We start from the raw sequence: 10,922 nt of genomic DNA on the forward strand, positions 1-10,922 counted from the left end.
AAAGTGCTCTGACAACTTTAACTATTTAAAAAAATGGTCTAAGAAATAATGTTAATCTTGCTTTGAGCACTCCAGTTTATTTTTGGATGGTTCACTGTGGTATTGGAAATTGAACCCAGAGTTCACACCACTACTAAGCCACATCTCAACTCTTTTAGATTATGCTGTTCGATCTTAATTGTTAAAAATGTCTGAGGACACTTTCCATGTTGGAGCACGTTTTTTCTTTTTTTCTTTTTTTGGTTTTTTGGGAGACAGTGTAGTTTTGGTGCCTGTCCTGGATCTGGCTGTGTAGACCAGGCTGGCCTCGAACTCACAGAGATCTGCCTGGTTCTGCCTCCCGAGTGCTGGGATTAAAGGCGTGCGTCACCGGTGCCCGGCTTGGAACAAGCTTTTAATCCCAGTACTTGGGAGGAGGAGACAGGTGGATCTTTGTGACTAAGAGGCTAGCCTGGTCTACAAGGCCAGTTCCAGCACAGCTAGGCCAGCATAGTTAAGTTTTAAGACCCTGGCTCAAAAAAGAAAAAGAAAAGAAAGAAGTCTGAGGCAGATGGGTACAGTGGCACATGCCTGTAATCCCAGCATTCGGGAGGCAGTAACTGCAAACTAAAGGCCAGCAGTGGTCTACACAGCAAGTTTTAAACTAGACAGGAGTTCACCTATCTCAAAAAGGCACAAAAGAATGTTTTAGGGAAAAATAAGAGAGAATGTGGGGCTTCAGGATAGTCAAAGAAAGATTCAAAAAGTTCTACAATATGAAATTAACTTCTAAGCCACTTCCTGAGAAAACTAACCCGCACGTCTCTTGGGCCCCACCTCCTTCTCGTTCCTACTGTGACCTACTCTTGCACTTGGGTCTGATTATGTGGTGGGCAGCATGGCCATTTCTACAGTAGGTATAGGAAAGTCTAGGCTCAACTTTCTGGAAACTCAAGAGTTCCCTGCCAGCAAGAGAGTACCAGAGTGCAGGTCTCCATGGAAGCCTTTCATGCTCTTCTTTATTCCTAAGATCGCCAATCACCACAGCACTGAAGGCCAGCTCAAGCAAGTTCAACTCGCACACAGCTGGCTGGACATGGCCGGTGCCCAGTAATCCCTGGGCACGCCTCCAGACCTGGAAGGAGCTCACCGACATGCCTGCAAAGCAAACTTCTGACTCCTAGAGCTTCTCATCCCTCCACTAGGGACAAGGAATGTGGCTGAACCAGGGTACAGGCAGACAGGTCCAGCTACACACTGCCCTCAACCCAGATGCCCACGGAAGAGCAGCGACTGGAGGCACCTAACCAGGACAGAGTGCTGGGCTTAAAAAGGCAGCTTAATACAGCCAAAAATAGCCTCACTTTTTCAAGCGGATTCTGACAAATGAAGCACATGCAACTCCATCAGCAGGGAAAAAAAAAAAAAAAAAAAAAACTCAGCGAAGCAGCAGACCAGATCAGCCCGACACAGGCAAGAACTCCAAGAGATTCCTGACAGCTGTACACCCCCAAATCCCACGCCTGCCAGCACCCCTCCCTCCCGCCTTACTCCAACGGAAAGTTCTGCCTAGATCTCAAAATCTAGTCCCATGACCCCACCTATTTTAGTGCTGGAGTCAGACCATGCATTTGCCCCTCCCCCCCCAACAAGAACCTGTTGAGGGCCCATCCTTGGGAAAACGAGGAGGCAAGGGCACACTGAAGGACCGGAAAAGAAGGTGGGGTCTGGAGATGTAGCTCTGACCTCATGGTGTAGGTTTAGACCTAGTGGTGTAGCAGGCCTCAAAGGTGTAAGGCAGCGGGTTTGAGCCCCAGGACCGCAAAAGAGAAAGACAGACAGACAAAATCCAGCGGCGGTGGGTGGAGGGGGAGGAGGAGTCTATAGGTGAGTAACAGTGGGCGAGGCATATCAAAGCCAAGCCGATCAGGATGGTGTGGGACTGGCCCCACATACAATCTCCAATCTATTGATTTTCAGGGGCCCTCTGCGCCAGAACTCACCTCACCCACCTCTAGCTCTTATCTTCATCTGCTCTCACCGGCTAACGAGTGGATCCGACACAGCTAAGACCTCGAGGCAGCTTGCACATCTTGGGTTCCCCTCAACGTGTCATATAACCACTCCAAGACCAGAACAACCAGGTGGCAGGGAATAGCCAAGCACCGATCACACCCCCACTTAAAGAAGCTGATCTAGGTGGCAGAGATGGCTCTGACTTTTTTTGTGCAGCATGAAGAGAGCATAGGAAACTCTCCCAGTACTTCTGCAAATCCCACCTGCTCTAGAGCTAGAGGGTAAGCCAACAGCCATCCCCCCCATATTCCCCCCACCCCCATCCTATTTGCCTTCAGGAGGAAGGGGGTGGAGTTAGTTCGGGCGCAGGGCCAAAGAAACACAAAAACACTTGAAAATCACGCCAAAAAGTACCCATTTCCCCCATGCCAATCTACTGCTTAAAGAGTCCGGAGCAGGTCTAAGCAGCCCACACAGGCACTAACTCACCTGCATCCCCCTGGAAGGTGCTGTCCCCATCACTGGGCCAGATCTGCCCGGTCTTGCGGACACCGACGATGGTCGCCTCAGACACCACAACCTGGCACTGCCGGTGCCGCTTCTGGCACTGTGGCGTCGGGGGGCTGCTACTGTCGAAGGACTGCTGGGAATTCTGCGAGGGCGAGCGGCTCTTGTCCCGGAACATACGGTAGGTGGTGGGGCTCGGGGACACGCGGCTGGACTGGCCGGAGGAAAAGTCCTCCTCGCTGGAGGTGAGGTTCTCATTGGAGCTGCAATCCGGGGTGTAACCACCTCCGCTGTCCTCAAAACTCCGGGGGGAGTAGGACCTGCGGGGCCAGGTGAGGCGCTTCTCCTGCTCGGAAGTGCTCTGGCTTCGCAGGAGCGGGCCCTTGCCCTCCCCTTCCACCATCATACCTCCGACGTAGATGCTCTGGTAGGGTTGGTACTCCAGGGGCGGCCAAGGGGGCCTGTTGCCGCCGTTGGCATTGATTAGGTTGTCCTTCAGGAAGCGGGGATTCAACTCTGCGTCCTCGTAGTCACCGTCGAGGGCGCAGCTGCTCTCCGAGGAGCGCCCGCGATAATGGGGTCTGGGTGCTTCCCCGGGACCCTGCCCGGTGCTCTGCTGGGACTTCTTGCGCTCCATTTGCATGGCCTGGCTGCCTAGAGAACTGATCCGGTCGGACACCTCTTTGTCGTTGACCTTCACCAGGCCGCGCTCGTGGTGGAACTCGACGTTCACATAGAAGGGCTTCTCGGCATCGGCGGAGCCGGGCTGGGCAGGTCCCTTGCGGATCTTCTCGAAGTTGGATCTGAGCGCCGCCACGCTAGTGGGGGGCCCTCGGTCGTCCCGGTCCGCCGGCGCAGCAGCCGCTGGCCTGCGGGCGGACGCCGGCCGTGCCTTACCCGGCGACCCCTCTCCGTCCGGCCGCGCCTCGGACTCCTCGACGGGCGCCGGCTCTGCGCCATCGGCGGGCGCGGGCGGCGGGCGCGGGGCGGCCGCTCGCGGCTCGGCGGCACCGTCCGGGGGCTGCGCGGCGCGGCGGAAGCCCCAGCGCTGCCGGTCGTAGCTCTTCTTCTCCTTGGCCAGCAGCGTCTGCAGGTAGATCATGCGGAAGCGTTCCTGGTTCACCTCCTGCTCCAAGCGCCTAATGGAGGCCTTGCAGCGCTCCAGCTCCTGCTCGATGTCACCCACCGAGCGCAGCTCCATGCGCGGCGGCTCCGAGTCCGGGAACTGCGCCCTCCACGCCTCGGCGAAGCCCACGGAGTCCACCATGGCGCGGCCGGCTCACCTGCGCCGCGCGGGGCTGCACGCCGGAGCCCGCCTTACCGGCGGCGCGGCATTCTCATCGGGCCCGACCCGGGGCGCCCGGCGGCTCCCATGGCCCCGCGGCGGCGGTGGCGGCGAACAATGCTCGCCCCCCGGGGCCGCAGGTGAGGCGGACGGCTTGGCGGCGGCAGCGGTGGCGGCGGGAGAGGGGGGCGCGGACCGGGGGGAAGGGCGCGGGGTTGCGCACGCCGCTATTGTGTGCGGGGCTCCGCGGCGCGCGCAGCGGCGGGAGCCGTCCTCCGCCAAGCCGGGCCGCCGCGGGCTCACGCTCGCAGCCCGAGCGCTCCTCGCCTCCGGTTCCCGCGCCGCCCTGCCCGCAGCCCCGCTGCCCCGCAGCCTTCCTGGCAGGCGCTGCGATCAGCCCGGCCAGCTCTCGCCGCACTCCCGCCCCGGCCCGCACTCAACGCCGCAGGAAGGGGAGGACCGGGGGGCGGTGGCCGTGGAGCGGCTGACGGGGGGCGGGCGCGCCTCTTAAAGGGGCCGCGCCGCGGGCGGAGCATTGGGTCCTTGAAACAGACCAGCACGGCGGCGCCTACCCGATCTAATCCCACTCTGGACACAGGGGTGCCCCACACCGGGTGATCCCCAGCGATTCCCTCCACCGGGGAGGCCCTGGCTAGTTCTTCACACCTAGAACGGAAATATCTGGTTCCTCTTTTCTGCGCTGCCAGAGCACCTACCAACCTCGGTGCTGATAGCACCCAGCAGGGTCCAGACTACAGAGAAATCAACTAGGTCACACTCAGTTGAGACAGTCAGGGCCAGGCTGGGTCACCCATGCCAGCAGCCCGTGTGCCAGCCAACAAGCCTCTGGTGTTGGAGATCTGAGGTGGATGATAAAGCTTAACAATGGCCACACAGTTGCCACAGGACTCCTTACACTGAGTGATAAATAGGAATGTGTCTCTCCCTCGGCTCATTCAAGGCGTCCTCCTCCTGACTTTTGACCTCCAGAGGCCAATGTAGGATTTTCAGGGTCTCTTTCTTTCTCTGACGGATTCACAAACTTCTTTCTTAGCCTCGGAGCTGGGAGGAAGATAGGAAATCTTTGATGGTTCCCAGGGAAGCTTAGGGATCTGAGGCACATAGCAGAGACACTTGCTACTCTCTGTAGGGAATCTCCTCTATACAAAATGAAATCCAGGCCAGCCTGCTGGGTGAGGTGAAATGAAACAGGATTTGGCAACTGAAGAAGAGCCTGAGTTGACCACTTTTTCCTCTCCGTGCCTCAGTTTCCCGAGAATTGAGATAAACCCAGAACACCTGCCTCCACAAGCTGTTATTTCCCTGGTTTTTAAACCGTCGCGCTTTTCTAGCGAAAGAGAGCCGAGGAGCCGCGGCTAGGTAAGCAGGGTCTCTCTGCCTTAGACCGTGTGGTCTCGGTGATTCCCTTTCCCTCCCTGGAGCTCGCTTTCGTCCTCATCTGCAGCCTTGTTTTCGGCACCCATGGGTTCAGTCTATGTTAACGCTGGCAAGGCTGGCGAGCCTTTGGAGCCCAGCTCAGAACTCCGTGCGGCTCGCTGCTGCCCTCTGCAGACCTTTTGAATCTCTGGTTTCCCTCCTTCCCCGCCCACCTCCCTCTTCTCTGGCTCAGCAGGCAGTAAACAACGCAATTGCTGAGGAAGAAACTGTTTTGCTGGTGACCTGACTTTGCCGCCTTTGAGGCGAGCATCCCAGGAGCGCAATAGTGAACAATGTTCTCCTCTTCAGTAGACTCCCCTTTAAAATGAGTGTAAAAAAGCCTGCTCCTCGCCGGGGGGGGGGGGGGGGGGGGGGGGAGCATGGCTCAGTGGTAGAAGTCTTAAGAAGTCTTATTTGGCAAGACAAGCCCATGGATCAATCTCCAACGCTACCAAAAGAAAAAAAAAAGAAAGAAAGAAAGAAGAAGCCGTGACCTCCCAGGGTCACAATCAATACTAACTGCCGCCTGTAATGATCTGATGGGAGTCGTTCAATAAGTGGGCCAGGCAAGATGAGAACTCCGGCCTCTGGAACCCTATTTCTTGGCCATCTGAAAAAGAGACAAAATTCTTTTTCCCTTGTTGGTTTGGGTCTTTCAGTTTCCAATAGGCTCGTTAGGGCCCATATAGCCGTTAACGTGTGGGACAGGAAGCAGTACTTTGGTGGAGGTGGATGATGTCACCCATCAGTATGGTAACTCTGGTTCACAGACTCCAATTCAGCTCTACTTTAAATATTTTTGTAGAGTTTTTGGTGGGTGGTGTGCTGGGATTTTGAACCCAGAACCTTGTGCATGCTAGGCAACCACTCTTCCACTGAGCTACGCTCCCTCTACTTTAAATATTTTTGTATTTACTCAACCATTCATTTATTTTGAGATGAGGGCCCATACTTCAGCCTCCTGAGCTAGCTGGGACTATGTTTATGCGCCAGCATGGTAGCTTTTAATATTTTATAAATAAATAAATTTGCTTTTAAAACTCAGAAGCTGTTTATCCGGCTTTCAGACTCTGTCTCTTGACATAGCAAATGGCTTGCTGAGTGTAAGGACACAGCCAGACAGTGACTTTCTTCCCCCGTCAGATGTCCCTTTCTTGCTGCAAGCATTTTCCTCCATCCTCAGGACCTCCCTGAAGGAGCGCTAACACAAAGCTTCTGGTCCTCTCCCTCCCTTCCTCTCTTTCTTTTCCTATAGAGCTTTCTCATCACCTGCCTTTCTCTAGGAAGACAGAGTGAGAGGAGACATCGGGTCCATGCATACTACAGTCTGTCTCCTCATCCAGGGTGTGCGACCATGAGATCTTAACTCTGCAAGCATTCAGACTGACAGTGAGTAGTGGCTAAATTGGGATAATTGTGTGGCTCAGAAGAAGCACATTTCAGGGAAACGTGTGTGTGTGTGTGTGTGTGTGTGTGTGTGTGTGTGTGTGTGTGGTGTGTTTGTGCACACGAGCACATGAATGTGCCTGCACATGTGAAAAAGAAAGAGAGAGACTGAGAGAGAAGGCAGGTAGAGTTGAGTCAGCAGAGAACGAGACACAAGCTGGGGAAAGGCCAGCCTGGACAGGTGACAGCTGGGCAATGGGCTAATGCTACAGCAGAACAGACAGAGAAGGAGGAGGCTTTCAGGATGATGTAGCTATTTGAGGAACAACTGAGTTAGGAGATGAGGTCGGTGTGTGGAGCAGGAGGTGAGATCATAGGTGGGCCAGCACCCCGTGGGTCTCAACCTGCATGGTCCAGAACTTCCCACCATAACATACTTTCTACTATCTGTGTACCTCCCGCCTCCTCCATATGCATCCCAGGCACTCAGATAACAGAGATATCAGAGAACAGAATGTTTGATTGAACTTCAATGAATTTTTATGCCAGTGCTTCCAACAGCTGCTGCGTCAGTCCATGCAGTAAGCGGAGGGAAGTCTGCGTGATGTTTCTGGTGGCAGGGATGGACAGTGTGGTGGTGAGGACAGGTCTGTGGCAGCTGGGCACACAGGAGAAGTGGCTGGCCTAGACTGGGTTGGAAGCAAGGTGACCAAAAGGAAGGGTCAGAGGACAGGGCCATTCTAGAAGTGGAGCTCAGAGGACTTCCAAGGTGGGTTAGGCGTGGGAAGTAAGGGAGAAGGACCAGTCATGGGGTTGAAAGAGAGATGCTGACTGCAAGAATAGGCAGGGATGCCCAAGTGAGACTTCAGGTGCCCACTGCCCTGTGGTATCAAATAGGTATGCCACCACCAGGCTTGGTTTATTTGGTGCTGGGGATTAAATCCAGGCAGGCACACGGGCTGAATTCAATGGTAGAGGGCTTGCTAGTATGTACGGGGGGGGGGGGGGGGGGCTAGAGCAGTGTTTTTCAGCCTGTGGGTCATGATCCCTTTAAGCTAATCTCTAACAATGAAAATGCATCCTACATCTCAGATATTTACATTAAGATTCATAACAGTACCAAAATCACAGTTATGAAGTAGCAACAAAAACGATTTTATGGTTGGGGTCACCGCGACATGGAGGGAGGAGTCACCACGACATGAGGAACTATATTAAAGGGTCACAGCATTAAGAAGGTTGAGAACCACTGCCTTCCACTACAATGAAGAAAAAAAAAGAAAACTTGGACCTATTTTTTTACTCCTTCTCTGCCCAACCATCAACCCTCTCTCCATCCCCGTTGGAGACAGGAGGAAAGCTCCCTTTTAAGTGGGATGTGGCTGTGTTATCCATCTGCTCTCCATCATATCATCTGTCATCTTAGGAGACAGGGGCAACAACATCAATACAGTAGTTCTCCAGCCCTGTTGGCTCATGCTGTGCTGAACAGGGCTCGGCCGGTGGACCTCCTCCAAGCTTACAAATCCCTGGCCGATAGTAGGCAGCAGGGATCTCAGTAGGGTAGCCTTGCCAAGTAGGCAGTGGGTCTTCTCTGGAGCTGCTGGCCCCGGTTCCCAGTGACTGAGCAGGACTTTCATGAGCAGCAGCAGCTCCACCCACCTTCGGCAGGATCAATTATTGACGACTCTTCTGAAGCCATGCCAGTGCGGTCTCCTGACTGTCGTCTGCAGCCTCCATCAGGAGAAGGGCAGGATGCAAGGAGCCTATTAGCGAGGGGATTGGCCAATAGTGTGGTCTAGGTTTCCACTTTGCATCATCAGAGGCCCAGAGCACCTATTACAGATCAGGGATGCCTCCTCTGTGTAAGGGAAGGAGCCTCAGGTCTGCTTTGCCTCCCAGATCCAACCCCTATTATGTGTCCCAGGAGGCTAGGGCTAGGAAGGTGGAGTGAAAAGCCTTGCAACAGCCTAGGGAGCTGCATCCAACTGGGGCACAGGATCAGACAGGTAGCTGGTGCCTCTGAATGCCACTGATGCACTGGACTACAGGGAGGAGACCTGCCCTGCCTGGATGGAGGCACGATGTGATGGCTGTACTTCTGTCTGCCCATCAGCCTCTCTCAGGGGAAGGCCTAACATATGGGAAGTGACATGTGAGGCCACAGCAGATGGCAGAGGAGCCCCAGGAGCCTCTGGGGGGCCCTGTCTCAGGGCAGTATCTAAAGCCAGCCCAGGGCCCATCCAGACTCACTTCTTATGAAGTGAGGAGGGGCTACCTAAGCTGTGTGACTCTTCTGAAAACTCCCAGCCTCCCCTGTTGCCACGTTCTCTTTATGGTCTACCCTCCACCTAGAATTCCTTGTCAACAGGGCCTAGAGCTCTGTATGGACAGAGCTATTTCTTGTTCCCAGCCTGCACGTTTGTGGGGGTCACATCTGTAGTGAATGTTGGGTGAGTTGGGGGATTAGTAACTGGAAGAATTCAGAAAGTGGGCTCTAGAAACTCCTGAATAATTAGTATGCTCCATGTCTGTAAATCCCAGCACTCGAGAGGCAGAGACAGGAGGTATTTTTAGTTTGAGGCTGGCCTAGATCACACAATGGGTCAGTCTGTCTGTTTTAAACACACACACACACACACACACACACACACACACACACACACACACACACACACACAGGGTAGGGAGAAATGGAGACAGAGACAGAGAGAGTTGTGTAACTGTATGAATATAATCAGTCCTGTCTACTTCTATGTTTAGCTACCTAGGTGTTAGGTGACCATAGTTCTGGCTTAAGGCATCCTGGGGTCCTCTAGAAAATTAAGCTTTTCTGGGAGTGGTCTCTATCCCCTAGGCCATAGTGTTGTGGCTGGATCCCTGTGGCCTCCTACAGGCCACTGAGACTCATAACAGAACCAGGAAGGTAGAGGCAAGCATGACATGAGTTCCAGTCACTGTGAAGCTTGAATATCACCACCACTGCATGACTAGGGGAACAGGCTATGCTGGGGTAAGGCTTGGTGGGAGAGTCTGAGCGGGGTGGGTGAGGTGCCATGCAAATAAATCCCTTTTTAAGTCATACCCTTGGGTGAGAGGCCACTCCAAACACTTGCCTGGAACAAATGTGTGAGAGCCTGAAGAGTAAGGCTATTGAGTCCTGGGCCCTGGTTCTACTGGGACCAGAACCAAAGCTGAAGTAGGGTGGAGGAGGAAATGGCTCAGATGGGTTCTGGCTTTTTAGTCTTCTCCTCTGCTGGATAGCAGACAGGGCAGAGGTGTCTCCAGGAGAAGAGTGAGTGGGAAGCAGGGGAGGAGTCAGAGGACAGGGATTGCACAGCTCTAGGTATTTGAACATGATCACCCACTAGACCTTGGCTGTGAGAGGTTGCTGATCTGAGGCTGCAGGCCCAGACCCACAGACTGCCTGGGCCTTAGCTAGAAATCCACAGGCAAATGCCGAGGTGCCTGCAGAGACTCTCTCCATATTCAGTCAGGGTGGGGGTGGGGAGACATGGAAGTGATGGGGTTTGCTATAACTTTTTTACAAAACATTTTTAAAGACTCGTTTTATGAGCGTGTGTGCATCTCCAAGTGAAAGCATGTGCACGGTGCGTGTATAGGAACCCAAGAAGGTCGGAAGGGGGTCAGAACTGGAGTTGCAGGTGGTTGTGAGCCACCATGTGGGGGCTGGGAACTGAACCTGCGTCTTCTGCAAGAGCCATAAGTGCCTCTGACTGCTGAGCCGTCTCTCCCGCCCCTCGGGTTTGCCTTTCAGGGATGGGTAGGGAACCTGTGGTCGGCAAGAACTCTTACCACTGAATGACACCTCTAGTCCACTTACTGTGCTTTGGATGTCTCCTCTAAAACTCACATTGAATGCCGGGCGGTGGCGGCACACGCCTTTAATCCCAGCACTCAGGAGGCAGAGCCAGGTGGATCTCCGTGAGTTTGAGGCCAGTCTGGGCTACAGAGAAAGTTCCAGGAAAGGCGCAAAGCTACACTGAGAAACCCTGTCTCGAAAATAAAAACAACAAAACCCACTCACATTGAAAGTTAATTCCAAATGCAATAGTGTTGGGAGGCAGTACCCAGTGGGAAGTGTCTGGGACTCCTGAATACACGGCCCTTTAACACAATACCAAGTTTGTTACAAAAGCAAATTTGGTCACTGGACTTCCCTGTTCAGTGCATGCCCCCTGGTCCATGTACCATGCTAGGATGTGGCAATGGTTGTCCTTGCCAGATGTGAACGCCCTTCTCTTGGACTTCCCAGCCACCAGAAGCATAAATCAATCTACTGCTTCTAACT

At 54.0% G+C, this 10,922-nt stretch overlaps 1 protein-coding gene across 2 annotated transcripts in view; it reads right to left on the bottom strand.

Moving 5' to 3' along the window:
• Positions 1 to 4,232, bottom strand: part of Bcr (BCR activator of RhoGEF and GTPase) — a 132,930-nt gene extending 128,698 nt beyond the window's left edge. The window contains exon 1 of one of the 2 annotated variants that reach the window (XM_028874209.2): positions 2,485 to 4,232. In XM_028874209.2, coding sequence (XP_028730042.1) covers positions 2,485 to 3,769 — 1,285 coding nt within the window. In that variant the 5' untranslated portion in view covers positions 3,770 to 4,232. Of the gene's footprint in view, positions 1 to 1,982; positions 2,244 to 2,484 lie in introns of those variants that run through there. The other variant, XM_028874210.2, reaches the window with a different exon arrangement.
• Between the last annotated feature and the right edge of the window lie 6,690 nt (positions 4,233 to 10,922).

Source organism: Peromyscus leucopus, chromosome 16_21 (assembly GCF_004664715.2).
Source record: "Peromyscus leucopus breed LL Stock chromosome 16_21, UCI_PerLeu_2.1, whole genome shotgun sequence".
Taxonomy (NCBI): domain Eukaryota; kingdom Metazoa; phylum Chordata; class Mammalia; order Rodentia; family Cricetidae; genus Peromyscus; species Peromyscus leucopus.